At 37.9% G+C, this 18,086-nt stretch overlaps 1 protein-coding gene across 13 annotated transcripts in view; it reads right to left on the reverse strand.

The window, feature by feature from the left end:
• LOC306847412 (microtubule-actin cross-linking factor 1-like) overlaps nt 1-18,086 on the reverse strand; it is a 164,661-nt gene that overhangs the window by 69,199 nt on the left and 77,376 nt on the right. For all 13 annotated transcript variants that reach the window (XM_079381356.1, XM_079381354.1, XM_079381355.1 and 10 more), the window contains 21 exons: nt 16,649-17,069; nt 16,354-16,431; nt 15,809-15,970; nt 15,411-15,515; nt 14,695-14,790; nt 14,485-14,610; nt 12,899-13,051; nt 9,741-9,895; nt 6,995-7,121; nt 6,723-6,906; nt 6,480-6,646; nt 5,385-5,563; nt 5,139-5,277; nt 2,769-2,962; nt 2,532-2,691; nt 2,364-2,447; nt 2,122-2,229; nt 1,918-2,016; nt 1,660-1,779; nt 1,435-1,526; nt 1,034-1,169 (listed from right to left, as the gene is read on the reverse strand). In XM_079381356.1, the coding sequence (XP_079237482.1) occupies nt 1,034-1,169; nt 1,435-1,526; nt 1,660-1,779; nt 1,918-2,016; nt 2,122-2,229; nt 2,364-2,447; nt 2,532-2,691; nt 2,769-2,962; nt 5,139-5,277; nt 5,385-5,563; nt 6,480-6,646; nt 6,723-6,906; nt 6,995-7,121; nt 9,741-9,895; nt 12,899-13,051; nt 14,485-14,610; nt 14,695-14,790; nt 15,411-15,515; nt 15,809-15,970; nt 16,354-16,431; nt 16,649-17,069 (3,085 nt within the window). The remainder of the gene's footprint in view (nt 1-1,033; nt 1,170-1,434; nt 1,527-1,659; nt 1,780-1,917; nt 2,017-2,121; nt 2,230-2,363; nt 2,448-2,531; nt 2,692-2,768; nt 2,963-5,138; nt 5,278-5,384; nt 5,564-6,479; nt 6,647-6,722; nt 6,907-6,994; nt 7,122-9,740; nt 9,896-12,898; nt 13,052-14,484; nt 14,611-14,694; nt 14,791-15,410; nt 15,516-15,808; nt 15,971-16,353; nt 16,432-16,648; nt 17,070-18,086) is intronic.

Raw genomic sequence — 18,086 nt, forward strand, 5'->3', positions numbered from 1 at the left:
GGGTAGTTCTGCATTCCCACTAACACATCTGAGATGATGTCTTACATTTTCTCCTGGCAGCTGTTAGTGATTTTGAAGCAAAATGCTAAATAAGTTTCACAAAGAATTACAGTATTAAAGACATGGACTGAAAACAGACAATATCACACATACAAACACACAAACAAACATAGCTGTGATCTGGACACATCATGCTCAAAGAGTGAGGTGGAGGTTTGCATAGCTGGCTTTTTTGTGCTCAGTCTATACCAATCCCTAGGAAAAATATTTTGACGACTGCTTTCTGATGTATCTAGCTTGTTTATATCTTTAGCTTCTAGCCATTCAAACACAAACATACCTTTGTTCACACAGTAACCACTACATAATGACTGATGTACAGTATGTATGGGTGCACAGTTCTACACAATGTTTGTGACTGCATGTGGCAACAAAACAATATGAATGTAATGACAATTATGCCTTTACATTTACATGTTTATATGTGCCTTATTTAAATGAAATGAGCTAAACTACAATGTGCATGTGGCTTCAATGGGCATTAAAGTGGCTAAAGAAGCAGTTTCTGATGACAAAAAGGCCACACTATTCTACTCTAATGAGCCGATGAGTTGCTTGTGTTTAAGCAGATGTGCTCGATTAATAATGACAATAAGGATGATGTTGGTGACATGATATCAGGCATGTTGTAGAAAATAGGAATGATTTAGATTTCACACACCATGCTATTAATTTTTTATAACGGTTAAATAAGACAATGTCTGTGAGATGTATGAACGTGGTGATGAATGTTAAACCACACGTGACAGGCAACATAAAAAACACAAAAATGATTCACTCGCTTTAGCTCACACATACACACTGCTGTAGCATATCTCTAGCACACTGACAGTACTTGACCATTACGAAGACCACTTTTTAAAGCAATATAATTCAGAAGCATTTCAAGACAAGCTTTTTGCTGTTGAAGCTCGCTTTGGCAAAGTTGAACACTGCTGTCACTGTTGACTTTCTCTTGCCACTCTAACTCTACCTTGTGCTTCTCCTCTTTGGCCAGTTGCTCCTCCAGTTGTTGCAACTGTGCGGCAGAACTGTCACACAGTTGAGTGTAGGTGGCCGTCAGCTCATCCAGCTGGGAGACCACCTGTGTGCGCTCTTCAGGAGACAGCCTAAAGATAAATGTGCTTCATTAACAACGTTTGTATTTGAGTAAGTGCATACATATTTAACATTTACTGGTACTAAGGGTGGATGTGGATATAGTGCAGTTGTTCTTAAACAATGGTATACAGTACAAACCCAAGTGGCCTGGGGTTACTGTAAAACTAAAACTATTAAAAATCATATTTGATAAATATAATAAAGCTGATATGGTATGAATTTGGTATGAAGAGTCTGAGAACCGCCGTTGAAGGTCGTATAGTTCAAACTCACTTGCTGGCCTGTTTTGACATCAGGAAGACTTGGGTGCTCCTGATAGCTTCAGCAACTTCCTCTTTTTTAGCTGCTAACTGCTCACTAATAGCCTAGAAGTGAGACAGATACAGTATTTTCAAAGCCACTTAACACATACAATCTACTCAGTGTTGACTGATACACTACCATCTGTAGAGTACTTAAAAATAGGTAATATTCTAACAGACAACATTCAAAATTTACCTGCTGTGCAGCAAGTGATGGTTCGGCCGATCTGCCAGCACGCTCCTGTAGGCCCTTGACCCAGCCGAGTACCTCTGAGACCTGGCCTACTCGTGCCTGCCTCTCTTCTTCTACCTCTTTCTGTACCACAAAGGGAAACATTTTCATTAAACATACATTTTATGATGAAATCTGATCTGTCTTTATTATGCAAATACTTGTGCATACATACAGTAGGTAAAAAACTTAAAGTAGGAGGCTTAGAAAAGCATAACACACCTCTTCCTCCTCTAATCGCCGTAATGCATCACTAATATACTTGACATGTTGCGTTGTCAGTGTAACCAGAGCCGTGTATCGCGTGCGTAAATCCATAAACTAAGACACAGTAGAAAAATGTGATTAAAGGCAATATGGAAACTAATATAAATGTTATAAATATATCAAATTAATATCATATGAGCCTGGTTTTTCTGAATTTACCTCCTGTGTGATGACATCTGATGAAGAGTGCATCCTCCTCCTTTTCACAGGAGACTTTTGGGTTGATTCAACAAAAGCTCTGAACGTCATAAGCTGGAGTTCATAGTCCTAATGCATAAAACAGAAGGGATTGTATAGTAAGAAGAAATATATATTGTGTAGCAAGTGTTTATATTTCCATTTCTCCATAATGACTTGCAGTAAGCAGTAGCCGACACTAGTCACTTTGACAGAGTGCTTACCTTAACAGCAGCGCAGTACTGTTTAGAGTACGTCTGGCATTCATCCAGTTTGACCTGGTTCTGTTCTATCTCAGCCACCAAGGCCTAGAGAAGAACAGATACTGAATCAAACACTGATCTGTTTTACAACACATGGAAGTATTCATCAGTATAAGTGTCGCCTCTCACCGTTTGCTGTGCGAGCTGCTCTGACAGAGCTCTGCTGTCCGTCTGCTCGGGTTGCGTGTTCTCCTGTTTTTCGGTGGTCTCCTCTATCCAGCGGATGAGAGAGGTGTGGCCTTCTCTGTACTGCTGCAGCACCGAACACAGCATCTCCAGATCCGCTTGCCTGTAGGACATTATGATTTGTGTTATAATCTGGAATATTACCATAAATATTGGTAGTTTGACTTTGAAACAACTCACCGTGTCTCCATTTGCCTGCACACTCCACTCCACCTCTCTGTGAGCTGTTGTGCTTTCTCCTGGTAGCGGTCCAGTTCAGGGCTGCGGTCAGGGTGCAGTTGGTTGAGCTGGTTTCCGACCTCTCTAGCCTGCTGGACCTCTAAACTCAGACTCTTGAATATGTGATCCTGCTCCTCCAGCTCTGAATACCATTTCTGCAACAGCGTGACATACAGAGTATGAAATGCAATCAAAAACTTAACAGTAAAGTCGCCTTTCCACTGTCTCTGACAAACAACAGATTGGAAGTTATTCATTTTCAGAGCTACACGGAGTTCCGATTATATGCATCTGCAGAGTTTTCAGATCTGATTTGAGCTTTGGGTATACTGAAATTGAACTTTTGCAACTGAACTCACCAACCATTTGTGAGGTATTCGAATTAAAACAATGAACATGAGGTTAGAATTACCAATAATTTTGAAGTACACTTTATTCTTTAAAGGAGTCATGAACTGAGAAATCAAAATTCTCTTGATCTTCTGACATATAAGAGGACATGGTACTACAAAAACATCTTGTAAGTTTCAAAACTTTCTCGTTAGTCTAAAAAAAGCTTATATTGAATCTGCAAAAACAACAGGTTGTGGAACGTGCCACTTTATGACGTAATAGTGTGGCTAAACCCCACTTCCGCAGAAGATGATCAACACCTGCTTCTACATCGCTTCCTGTTTAGCCCCGCCCACAGATTCGTGCATGTAGTAGGTAAATAACGAGAGAGGGAATGCAGGTCTATGCAGAAACCAAGCGATAAAGATGGCTCCAAAGACAACAAGATGCTGTGCAGTGCCAAGTTGTGAAAAAACAGTCTTCGCATTGCCTTCCTTATGATCCTAACATTCAGAAAATGTGGATGAACTTTATTTTTAATGTAGATCCAGACCGCATCACTAAGAACTTGGTCCTTTGTTCACTTCATTTTTCTGCGGATTCGTTTACAAACAAGGCACAATTCAACGCAGGATTTTCAGAAATATTGAAACTAAAAGACGATGCTGTGCCGACTATATTGGATCCGACAGTAATGTCGCAACACACAAGTGTGAGTAACTGTTTTTATTACGTGCTCACTATTGCTTTGTCTGTTAAACAGAGTATTTATGCGTTTTTGACCTAAATCACAGCAGGGTCCATCTATGAAGGATGTAGGCAGTCAAACATACACAACAGTTAGGCATTTACTTCCGAGTCTACAATCTGCCACACTTATTCAAACAGTGTTCTGATGAGGGGGGTTAAAAATAGGACAGAAAATAGCCTAATACTTCTAAATTGTGATGTTTTTTGATGTAAAAATCTTGATAACATTATAAGGGGACCTTATAATGTACAAAATAATAAAAAAAAGTCAGTTCATGACCCCTTTAAACACTATTTCTGTAAAATGGGAGGATGTGATTATGTCCAAAATAGTTTTTTTCCCTAGAAAACGTACTATGCAGTCATTTGTTTGTGTGTTCACACTTTTATTATTCACTCATTTAACCTAAGTGAGAATTAATAATACTGATACGATACCACATTGTGTGGCTTTTGTTTGTAATTTTCAGTCAAAGGGCAACAAGAGAAGCAATGTAAGACTAAGACTTCACTGCTTTCCTAGCGATAAGAAGAGGAGAAAAGAATGGGAAGATGCCTGTTGACGAATAAAACTTCCTCAAGATCCACTTCTTTTTTCTCTCCACTTTAGCCCTGATGCCTTTGAGTCTTTTAGTAGACCACAACTACTGAAAGAGCTTTCAAACAGCTGAGACAAGAAATGCTAGATGCCATCTGTTAGCATGCAAACATGCCAATGCTAATCATGACGCGCGGCCGCTAGAGGAGTTTCTCAGCGCGGATTTCCTTCGAGATCCGGGGCATTTACACTCCTTGTGGGGAAAAATCCATGGTACAGCATTTGGTTTAAACCTATACTTATATCCATCGCCACCTGTACGCTCTTTCAGTAGTTGTGGTCATCATATCAGTATTTTATTTTCCGAGTTGTCTATTCCAAGTTGTGTTGTGGTAAAAATAGCAACAGGAAGCACTAGTAGCTCACAGAGTGCAACCATTTTACGTCATCAGAACAATGGCGCCCCCATAGTCCAAAATATGTATAAAACATGTGACAATGTGATTTTTTAAAATAACAAATCTTTAATGGGTTTTCTACTACATATTTCAGTAAGAGACATCATTTACGTTATATTAAGCCATACAAGTCTTAATACCCAGGGATCCCTTTAAGGATAATATCAAATTAACAAATATTACATTGGCGATTAGCTGGTTTGGTTGAGAAATTATTCAACTGCTAATGTGTGAAGTGTCTGCGCGTCTCACCTTTAACTGCTCTCCCAAGGCCTGGATTGCAGCAGTATCAGCGGGGACAATATCCTCTTCACTTAGTCGACTCTCATACTTTTTCACTTGACTTTCTGCAGCCTGCAGGCTTCTCATCAACACATCAACCGTCTTCAATCTGGCAGATGCAGAGAAATAGACACTCAAATTATGGTTGTCCCTAAGGCTAAACAAGGCTTGATGAATAAGTAGAGTACATGAATTGAAATGACTTTGTGTACTAACTTTTGCAGATAAACAGAAGAGAGGGAGTTGAGTTTCTCGATGTGCTCTACAGCCAGGTTGAGCTCAGAGCGTAGGACAGGCACACTGGAAGAGGTAGGTTTCTCCTCAAAGAAGCTCACGCAGCGGCGAGACACCTCACCCAAATCTGACTGAAGACCTTTCAGATCGTGCTGCAGCTTCTGGAAAACCATTAAAAGATTCTTCAGATTACATTTATTTTTTAAGACTGCATGAAATTTAAATGACATTTGCAGCTTTTAGTCGATGTCTGTTAAATTTGAGGTAATCCATATAGTAATGTAGCTAGTCCTAAAAGTTGACAAAATTAACTGCTAAATTAAATGAAATAAAAAAACAAATATGCACATTTAAGCTACAGTCTTTCTCTTCTAGGAAAAAAAACAAACAAAAATGTTGACGACAACTTGCAATAAGAGGAGCATTCATAAACAGCCTACTAGTCATGAGATATATATACACATGCATACACACACACACACATATACATATATATACACATACATACATACATATACACACACACACACACACACACACACACACATATACATATTAGAGTTTATTTGCAAAAACATAACTCACTTTATAAATAAAATAAAAAAAATCATGTTTTTGTTGTTTTTTTATTGTGTTAGTTAGCGGTTTCTTTAGTTATTTTTTAACCTCGTCAAAATAACCCAACTGCAGTTTGATTGAGATTAATTGGAATGCACAAAGAAAAAAATTTGTATACACACACACACACACACACACACGTACACACATAAAAACACACATACACATAAAAACAGTATATTACTCTGAAAACAAAAATAAAAGCTTATTCAAAACATTAATACATATTACAATAGTCTATAAATAATACCACAAAACTTGTAAACTATAAACAATTTGAACACTGTTAGTAACAAGTTAGTTAAAAGCATCTTTGTACAATTTACAGTATTTTCCATAATTGCAGATACTATGAACTGCTTTTAGTAAAAAAAAAAACTGTAGTGCAGATTTGAACTAACACACAGTTATTGAGGTGATTGTCCAGTAGATGGAGTAGTTGTGCAGATCACTCCTCACCTCTTGCTCTGCTATGTGAACTGCATTGTCTGCAACGCCTCCTAATATTGTGCTGGGGTGTGGAGTCTGCATGCCACGCATCAGTCTGCTCTCTGCATCCTCCAGATGGGACTTGATGCTCTGCAGCTCGGAGAGGTAAGCACGAGAGGCCAACTCATCCTTCTCCACTAAAAGAAAAAAAAAACTTAGCACCATGTCATATGATTGCATAGCAAGTAATTTATACACACAATAACAACTTACCTGTCTCCAAAGAGACCAGCAATGTTTGGCAATGTTCACGGCAATTCTCAGCTTCTCTCTCTAGCTCACGCCATTCAGTTGGCGTGAAAAGGGAGCTCTCACGACTGTCTGTAAGGAAGTCGGACAAGTGGGCGTCAAGGTTGTCTAAAGCCTGCTGCCTCTCTGCTGGAGCCTGTAAGCGCATCTAGAGAAACAGACAAATGTTTATGATAAACCTCTGAAAGTGTTGTAATAAGTTTTAAAAAAAATTTGTGAAACTTTGTGGTACTAACTGTGTCCAGACTCCAGGAGGCAATATTTCGTATGTCTTTTTGCAGGTAGTGCCAGGAGACCACGCTCTTCATGTTAACATGCAGCTGGTGCCATAGAGACATGACATTCTGGTACATCTGCTCCATTCTATGGAAACAGAAAAAACAAAACAAACAAAAAAAAAAAACAGTTTATAAAGTTGATTATGCAATAAAAATTACAATAGAATATAATACAAATAGAATAAAAAAGTATGCAATTTTTCTTTCTTAATAATTGGTGTTTGTGTTGTAGTACACAAAAAAAAAAAAAAAAAAAACATTTTCCCAAGAATAATTAAGTTGTGTTTGCCCCAGTGTTATTTTAATTATTGCTGTCAAATGATTAATCGCATCCAAAATAAAAGGTTTTGTTTACATAATACACACACACACACACGTTGGTTTTTGTGGTTTATGGGGACTCTCCATAGGCGTAATGGTTTTTATACTGAACAAACTGTGTGTGCTATTGCCCTACACCAACCCTACACCTAAACTTAGCCCTCACAGGAGACTTGGTGTTTTTTTGAAAATCTAAAAATGCACAATTTAGTATGTTTTTAAAGCCTTTTGAATTACGGGGACATAGGCAGTGTCCTCATAAACCACCTTCGTGTTGTAATACCTCTGTCATACCCATGTCATTATACAAATTTGTGTCCTCATAATCCACCTTCATATTGTAATACCTCTGTCATACACGTCATTATACAAATTTGTGTCCTCAAACCACATAAACATGCACACACACACACACACACACACACACACAAATTGCTGTTATCATTGTTTTTGATCTCTATTATAATAAATAAGCTTATATGACACCAATATTTTAGATAAATACATTTTACAATTCTCTTTCAATTTCGATACCCCAGCAAATATCACTAGCCAAAAATAAACAAATATAAAGTTTAAACATTATTAAAAATGTATAGCACAAGTAATAGCACAAATAAACATGGGTCTATAGCACAGATATAGAAATGAAATGATGCTTTAGGTTTTTATGTTTGTAGATGTTCGGGTACAGAAATTGAAAAATCACTTGTTAAATACCATTTGCATATTCTACACTCTTTGTTGTACCTTGATTTTTCATAGCCATTTGAAATTAGAGGCAGCCAACTGCATTTTAATCATGAATTGATCATAAAAAAAATAAAAAAAAACATGTGCAAGGTTTGATTTATATTCGACTGTATAATTTCAAAATCTGAAGCAAAAACAGAGTGACCTGACTTTAGCTTTGTGAAATTATGCCAAATAAAACATCTGCATGCATGACACCGAAACAGCAGGCGGGCTGAATGAGACGCAATTTCACTCTCTGCCAGCAGGCGGCGCTTATAGAACAACCCCTTCGGCTACCACTGCAAACAGAGCAGCGCTGCGCGTATTAACACTCATTTGAATGCATTATACGGAGACAGAATGAAAAGAAAACACCATTTCTAAATACAGCCAGTACCCCTCAACAGTGATCTTGATCTGACTGCTACAGTACGTTTCCTCTTTGCGTTCGTCTTCAGCGTCTCTGGCCTCTGTTAACGGCCGTTTACAGACTAATTATAATAATAACGTAACATTTCCACACAAATGGCATTTGGGAAAATGATTGCAGTGCAACTTGTGTGCAAGCACGGGACAGAGATAGTCTGAAATAAAACAAAATATGTCCAGTCGATCGGTGCATCTGTACTCCAGTGTATACATTAGACTAATTATTGTTAAAGCTACCAAGTTACTTACTAAGATGGGTATTTTGACATACTTTATTATGTATTTGCCCGTTCCGGCGGCCCGCGGCTGTCTGTGCGCGCGCTGTTCACACAGAACACGCAAAAATGCTTTTTAATCGCTTGAATTTTTAAATCAACAAGGCTTTAATTAACACATGCAAATGATCAAATTTCGCGACGACAAATACACACACATACAGTATATATTCTGAAAATATTTACATGTATATACATTTATATATTTATATTATATATGAATATATTTAATATATAAACATGGCATATTTTTTTAAATATATACATGCATGTGTTTGTATTTATATATACATAATAAATATACACAGTAGGCACTCATATTATGTAAACAAAAACTTATTTTGGATGCAATTAATCGCGATTAATCGTTTGACAGCACTAATTTTAATATTATAGACATACCATTGTTTTATGTATTAATATTTTGAATTCGCTTTTATTTTTATATTCTCAGTTATATTTTTATATTCTCAGTTTTTTATGTGCTTTTGTCTTGTTTCATTTGTTAAATATTTCTATCTAGCTTTATTTTTAGTAATTTTAGAACTGTACTTCAACCTACACTTATTTTATTTCAAAATTTCTCATTTTAAATCATAAGTTTACGTTTTTCATCCAATATTTTTATTTTATTTCAGCTTTATTTCAATTAATTATTTTTATTTTCAATAAATAGTTTTAATTTTCGTTAATAATAACAGCACTTGTCTGCCCATTCACACCTTGCCACTAAAACGCTAGGGTAGCAGCTGGTTCGTAGGGCATTCTGGGTGGCTACTTTTTGGGCCTAAGTGAAATTTTTTTGTGTGGGTGTAATTCATGTTCATAGCATAAACATTGTTTCACTTGAAAATAAATCACATTACAGAAGACATATTCCTGCTTGGGTATGAGATCCTAATTAATGTGTTTGTAAGGAACCTGTGAGGATCTGTGTGCTGTACCTGCTGGCAGTGTCGATGGCCTCCTGATTAGGAGGAGGAATGGTGAAACACACAGATGGCACCATGGCCTCATTTCCTGTAGGACTGATGACCTTCCACTTAGTCCTCTGAGAGTTATCCTCCAGTACACACTCCTCTCCTTTGCTTATTGTGATCTGAGAAAGAGAGAAAGATGGAGAGGCAGAAAAAGGGATGGAAAAATCATAACCGGTAAGGGAGAGAGGATTTGAAAAAATGAGCAAAAAAAAGCAGAACTGATGGTCAATGTTTATTAAAAAGTAAAGGGATTCAAAATATTAACCAAAGGATGAGGAATAAAATGTTAATGCTAATGGCCTTCATATGAGCTGAAATACGTGAAATATGAATTTCATGGAATAATGCCTTACTGCACTAACATTTTTACAACTGATCTGGCAAAAAAAAAAAAAAAAAAAAATCAAAAACACTCTTCTTTTTCATTTTAATGTCAAATTGCAGTTGCTTTTTCAGCCTAATTTTGCCCAGGCTAACATGGAAGCTAAAGACCACCAATAACCCTCAAGGCAACATAAAATGAAAAGCAAGTGATTTAAGCATATTAAAAATTAAATGGAAAAAAAAGCACTTTCTAGTGTCCCACCTCAACTCTCACCCTATCCCTTGCACACAGAGAACATTATGCCTCGCAATACATCATATATTGGTAAGAAATTAAAACTAACAGAGGGTTACCACCTGCTTGTGACTGATAAATACAATATACAGGTACATCTCAAAAAATTTGAATATCGTGAAGGTCAATATTTTTTGTCACTCATTTCAGAAAGTGAAACCCATATATCATATAGATTCATTACACAGAGTGAAATATTTCAAGCCTTTATTTCTTGAAATTTTGATGCTTATGGCTTACAGATAATGAAAACCCAAAATTCAGTGTCTCAGAAAATTTGAATATTACAGAAGATCAATAAAAAAGGATATTTTAAACCGAAATGTCAGGCTTCTGAAAAGTATGTTCATGGAGGCAATCAGCCTGTGGCACTGCTCAGGTGTAATGGAAGCCCAGGTTGCTTTGATAGCTTCCTTCAGGTCATCTGCATTGTTGGGTCTGGTGTCTCTCGTCTTCCTCTTGACAATATCCCATAGATTCTCTATTGGGTTCAGCTCAGGCGAGTTTGCTGGCCAATCAAGCACAGTAACACCATGGTCATTGAACCAGCTTTTGGTACCTTTGACAGTGTGGGTAGGTGCCAAGTCCTGCTGGAAAATGAAATCAGCATCTCCATAAAGCTTGTCAGCAGAAGGAAGCATGAAGTGCTCTAAAATTTCCTGGTAGATGGCTGCGTTGACTGTGGACTTCAAGAAAACACAGTGGACCAACACCAGCAGATGACATGGCAGCCCAAATCATCACTGACTGTGGAAACTTCACACTGGACTTCAAGCAACATGGATTCTGTGCCTCTCCACTCTTCCTCCAGACTCTGGGACCTTGATTTGCAAATGAAATGCAAAATTTACTTTCATCTGAAAAGAGGACTTTGGACCACTGAGAAACAGTCCAGTTCTTTTTCTCCACAGCCAAGGTAAGACGCTTCTGACGTTGTCTCTGGTTCAGAAGTGGCTTGGTAGAGCCCTTTTCCTGAAGACGTCTGAGCGTGGTGACTCTTGATGCAGTGACTCCAGCTTCAGTCCACTCCTTGTGAAGCTCTCACAAGTGTTTGAGTCCGCATTGCTTGACAGTATTCTCATTCTTGCGGTCATCACTGTTGCTTGTGCACCTTTTCCTACCCAAATTCTTCCTTCCAGTCAACTTTGCATTTAATATGCTTTGATACAGCACTCTGTAAACAGCCACACCTTTCAGTAATGACCCTATGCGACTTACCCTCTTTGTGGAGGGCGTCAATGTTCGTCTTCTGGATCATTGCCAAGTCAGCAGTCTTCAGCATTATTGTGGTTTCAAAGAACAAGAGATACCCGGAATTTATACTGTAGGGATGGTCATTAATTGAAACTCAAATGTAAATATTGTAATATTTTGAGATACTGATTTTTGACTTTCATGAGCTGTAAACTCTAATCATCAAAATTAAAACAAATTTTTTTTTTTAAATGTTTTACTTTACATGCAATGAATCTAGAATATATGAAAGTTTCACTTTTTGAAATAAGTTACAAGAAAAAAAAAAAAAAGAAAAAAAAAAAACTTTCACAATATTCTAATTTTTTGAGATGTACCTGTAATTAAAATGACATCGCAAGTCAACATGCATCATGCGCCCACCATGGAAAATAAATGATTTATTGGGCTGGAAGAAAAACACAGAATTTACAATATGTATGCGCTATTTCACATTAACAATGTACAGGACGCCTGAGGTAAAGCAGGGTTCCCTTATGTGAAGGGCCAGGCCAGAGAGCAAAGGTCAGAGGAGAACGGTCGGCAATAGTACCTGAGAGTTGGCCTTGCCCAGCCCCGCAGACACACATAAAGAGGAAGGGAGAAGGAAGGGAACAGAGAGGGAAAGACGGGGGTAAATGGAGGGAAAAAGGAAAAGGAGGAAAATAGGGGGAGGGCAGAGAAAAGGGGGATGGGACGGGGATAGGGAGGGAGAAAAAGATTACTTTTGGGCATTTTGCAGACCTTGCCTGACTGAGATAATATGATCAGGAAAAGAAACGGCCACAGCTGTGAGAGCGAATGAAATAGAGTATGTGATGTGTGAAAGAAGAGCGTCATATATTCAAATTGGCAGATTAGATATGCTACAGCATGTCTGTTCATCACTCATGATATGCCACACCTCCAGTTTCCCAGAATTCTTTGCTAACAGCTAAATGAGCAAACATAGGACAGATCTTCTGGATATATTTTGGTCAATGACACCTTTTCCCATTATACTTGCCTTCACAGCTCCAGGGCGGTTTATGACTAAATATGTGTGGATGGACACTGGCTAGTGATATAAAAGCTAAAAGACTTTTTGTTCAGATGGGGTAGGAGTGGGCTACAAACGTAAAACTCAGAAAAACTGAATTAGGATCACTTTAAATTTCCCAAATGTGATCTTAGCTCAGTTCTTAAGAGCATAAAGATCAATGCAGGGTTGAGATGTGGTAAATTAAGGCAAAGCAAATTGTGATGGTGAGATATCTGGAGCATGTTATACCTCTATTTGTCGGTAATCACAGATTGCACGAACTGACGTGGTGGTGCCCAAGTTACTATCTGCACTGCGTGGACGGAGCTGGACTACAGACTTGGCTCGGCCTACAAGGCTGGCCACTGTGCTGCGGTATTCAATTAATTGTTCTTTCTCCTCCTGAAAAATAAAACATATGAAAGCCAATCAAGCAGCCAAACAGATAACAGCAGTAAAATATGAAGAGTAATTAATGTTTCACTATTAGTGGCCATAATTTTTTTTTTCTGTGAGCAAAAGAGGCAGAACAAATATTGTTCAATAAACTCTTAATTCGATAAATATTTAAATACATTAATCAGAATATTTCAAATAACTCTTGGATTGGATTAGAAAAATTGGATTTTCTTGTTTTTCCTTGCCCTGTGTCAAACAAACTCAATGTAAATGTGCTTTCATGATGATGATAAATATGTGTTTTCTCTCACTATAACTGATTAATGACTTTTGAAATGGCTTTAAGAAAATGAAAGGCCATCACTGATATTCTATCCTGAGTTATTATTTGCATTAGAGTATGTGATATGACACTTGCATGAAAAGCTCACGGGGGACTCATTAGTTCTGACTTTAGGAAGCAGAGGCTGACAGGAAGAGCTAATAACATTACACTCACTGCAAGAATTTAACATGTGATATTAAATTTGACTGCATACCAGCATGGGATTAGAATTCATCAAAACCGCAGAGGATTTTCAGAGCTACAAAGAGGGTGAAATTATGGCAAACATGAAAAATTTATTTGAGGGCTATCAATTGTTATTTGGCATATCAACAGTTTTTTGAGACATCAAATGCTTAAGTAATATCATCCCCAGGGAGAGCAAGAAAAATTGGTTCAAGTTTATGTCTAACATAAATAAATAAATGCCTAATTCTAAACAAATCCAAATAAATTACTTTTGATGATGCTTGTTTAATTATGAACTAATGCAACAATTCTAGAACATTTTCTTAGTATGATGGCATGAATACATTTTTGTTTAAAAAAAAAAAAAAAAAAAAAACAAGCAATCAATTAGTCACACTTTAATTTGAAAAAAATAGTAATAATTGTATTAAGTACAGTACATTTTAAAAAATTTAAAAAGTCAGCTGTGTGAATAATAGTCAGTGCTGGTGGATCACTAGAAATTAGTGTTATTTTTACTAATTAATTTACTTAATAATAATAATAATTATTAAGAAGATAATCCATCCCAGCTTCGATCTAAATTTTTAACAGCATTCATTCCCTTGTTGAACTCCAATGCACTTGTGCCAGACTGAGTCTCTCTTCCGTATGGCCAGAAAGGATATGCCCATCGCTCTGCCTGCTCTCGTGCAACTCCTCTCTCATAGTGCCATCTGTCACATGTGAGGACACTCACCACCTCCTGTACACTCACTGTGCTCAAATATTCACATTCCTCAACTATATACAAAGCATAAAATCTCCTATGACCAGTGCCATTTCAGAATAATCAGAATTTTATATTCAATAAATAAAAATACAAATATGTAAAATATGCTTAAAGCTTGTTTTTTTTTTTTAAATAAGAAGAAAAACCCACCATGGAGTCCTGCAGCAGGTCTTCCAGTCTACAGAGTCTACTGTTTTTATCACAGGTGTACTGTCTCTTAATGGTGTCTTGTAGTTGACGTAGATAGCTTTCACAGTCCCGTACATCACTCGTAAACTATAAAACAAAAACATGTCATTAAAACCCCATGTTAAAAATTTTATTTTGAATGCTATTCTATTGAAAAGCATGACTCAGTACCTGGAAGTAGGCAGTGTTGTCCTTGAGATGCTGCTCCACACATATGCAGAGCTCTTTGATCCACTGCCACTGCGTCTGCAGGGCAGCACTGTAGGCCTGTGATCAGAGGGGTCAACAGGTCACGACTGAGTTCCAAATCTGATAGACTATGGCTGTTTTTACACTGGCACAAAAAATAACAGATTTTTTTTCCGTATGTGGATCTTAATCGGATACATATCCAATATCTTCTCTTTCTCTTGTTAATTCATTTAAATAAATATCACCTTGGCGTTACTTTATTTCAATAAAGAATTCTACCTCTAACGAGCTGTAGATAAAATAACAAATGAAAATTACTGTTATTTTACAGTCTTTTTCTGTTCAGTCAGATTTTGTGCTGCAAAACATCCATGACAGCGGTTGTCCATGCTGGTAAATGATAATGGCCACTCGACGTAAATTATATAAATCATTTTAATAGCACGGCCATTCAAAACCCAAGGGTCTTCCATGTGCATAGTAAAGCGATCACTGATAATCTTTTTGGTCGGGAATTAATTTAAACACTGATATCGGATACCAGTTGTGTCTGAAGTGAATGTAAAAAAGCGGGCCAAAAAAAAAAAAATCAGATATGGTCAAAAGATCAGATCTATGCATTAAGACTTGCAGTGTAAATGCAGCCTATTTTTAGGTCAGTGAGTGAAGATTGTTCATACTGGTCAACAGCTCACCTCCACTGTTTGTTTGGCTGGGTGGTTCTCTTGACACAGGCGATCAGCTGTCTCCTGGAGAGAGCGCATCACTTCCTGTTTTTCCTCCAGCTCTGACCTCATGTCCTAAGAGAGAGTAAGGAGAATTTGAGATATTCCTCAAATCCAAAACAACTGTAACAACATTAAAGTCAGAATGGAAGGAAAAATCTTCTAATCTTATTTGTAAATGCATTTTATTGACCTTATTGTGAAAGATTCATCAAATCCATTCCAAAATCCAATCAACAACCGAACCAGGTATTGCTCTACATTTCTTGTTTTTTGATAATCCATTAAACTCAAAAGGCAAAAAAACATCTCTAAATCAGTAAAGGAACATGTAGTGGCCAGCATCTTTCTATAGATGGAAGTCTTACAGCATATTGCTCTCTTTTGGCAGCCATGTTGGTGTTGCAGTCGCTCCAATCGAAGGCCAGCTCCTCCTCCTCCCCCTCATTGAGCCAGATCAGCTCCTCAGTGCAGTGGGACACAAAAGCTCGAAGACTCTCTAGGCAACGCAGTCGCCATGACGAATTTTCCTGCGACAACACAAAACAACATGCATAAACACTGCCCATATGACACGGGCAACTGCTCAGTCTGATGCTTTTCCCAAGGCAAGCAAAGCACCCTTGGCAAATTGGCCTCACAGGTCTTTTGAACAATTGCAGGTTTTCATGGAAAATTGATTTGGTTAAATTAAGGAGACATGTGTGGGTGTGGATTTATTGTCAAGAGCAGGTGTTTTACAGCACTCTTATGCATGTCACACTCAAGCATTCAGTATTCTGCTTTTGTAAGGACACACTCTGTCACACCCTGATGAGATTAGAGAACAGTAATATCCATAATGCACTGTATAATGAACTCAAATACACTCACATATGCCTGCTTATCATAATGCTAAAGCAGAACAACTCACCAGCAGTTTGCAATACTGATTCTCCAGCTTGGATAGAGTCTCAGAGTAACTGCTACGTAAATTAGGCGAGACCCTTGACTGGGGGAGAGAGAACAAGAAGAAATAAATTATTGCTTATGCAAAAGCGTGCAGTTCTGCTCATGGAGTCTATTCACACCAGTTCTAATTTTGGACCCTGCATACAACCATTTATGAGCTTTACTCAGGCCTAATTATTTTTTCAGAGTCACAAATTGCATTGCATTGCTGAGACTACATCAAAATTTGTGTGAGAGGTGTGTGATAGTTCACGTACCTCATAGTTTCGAGCCTCTTTGAGGCTATTCAGAAGATCTTCCACTGCTGTGTGAATGATGTGGTGGTCTTGCAGGTGCTGTTCTACAGACGGCAGATCAGAACCCCACTCGGCTCGCTCCAGCAGGTCCTGTGTCTCTTCCACCCACCCCAGCAGCTCGTAGATGAAGCGCAGACTGCCTTCGTCCTCAGATGAAGACATGGCTACCAGGTCTGCACGAGACATTGGCCGTCTGAGCAGGGACGCTGCAGCACCCACTGCACCCAGAAGTGTCTGCGCTCCCAGTGTAGCCAGACCCCCCGAGGAACCCCTCTGTCCCGCATGCTCTCCCTGCAGACCCCCTGTGGAGAAATTACCCTTCCTGTACACACTGGCACACTGTAGGCGCAAAGAGACCAGCTCCTCCTGCAGACATGACACCCTACAAGAGAGAAAAGACCTCAGGATCATAAATGAAAAACAAATCCTGAAAAACATGTATTGTGGGTTCTACAAAAAATATTAAGCAGCATAAAGGTTTTCAACATAATAATTAGAAATATTTCACAATGTTTTTAATGAATTTTTGATTATTTAAATACAGCCTTGGTCAACATAGGAGACTTCTTTCAAAAATAAATATACAGTCAAACCAAAAATTATTCATAATATAATTTCAGATATTTTTTCAATAGTGGGTGCAGGACACTATAGTACATTTATGCAAGCGAGGATAGCAAAATAAATTAAACTGTGACATATTATACCATAAAAAGATTGATCACACAGTGGGCTACAAGTAAAACTGATAAACATTTGGGACCAAAAATTATTCAGAGACTTTGACCTGACCATGTTTTGCTTAAGTGTTTTTTCTTTAATTGCTAATGCAACCTTTTTACACCTCAGACTAGAGTTGTCAAAAGACCCGGTACTTCGGTACCAAGTCAGTACTAAAAAAATTAAAACATCATTTTCAAGTACCGGTGGTACCGAGTACCCGGTAAACCCGGTTCTTGACGCATACGGCCCTATGATTTCCGCGATGCAGAAAATGAAGACGGAATCCAGTTATAAAAATAGAATTTACAGTTTAGCACGAAATGTTACGGAATTTGTCAAAGTTTGGATGAATTAATCAAAAGTAGGTCATTACACTTAAACCAAATCGCGACAGGGACTAGTATCTGTAAATATTAAGCCGCAAAAGTCGATTCAATTATGAATCCCGCATGTTCAGGCGAGACTGAAGCGCGCCTAACGCTTGCGGTGATTTCAGCATCTGCAATCTCAATGAGGACATAAATACATGAACAATATCTCCAGAACTGCCCTGAGAGTCACTTTACGAGCATTTTACCATTTCATTTGAGTAAAACCAGCGTCATATCATATAGCTACACACAGAAACTTAAAGGTATTCACAGCAACCCGTCAAAAATAAGTTTATCTTAAAGAC

Source organism: Barbus barbus (genome assembly GCF_936440315.1).
Source record: "Barbus barbus genome assembly, chromosome: 27".
Taxonomy (NCBI): domain Eukaryota; kingdom Metazoa; phylum Chordata; class Actinopteri; order Cypriniformes; family Cyprinidae; genus Barbus; species Barbus barbus.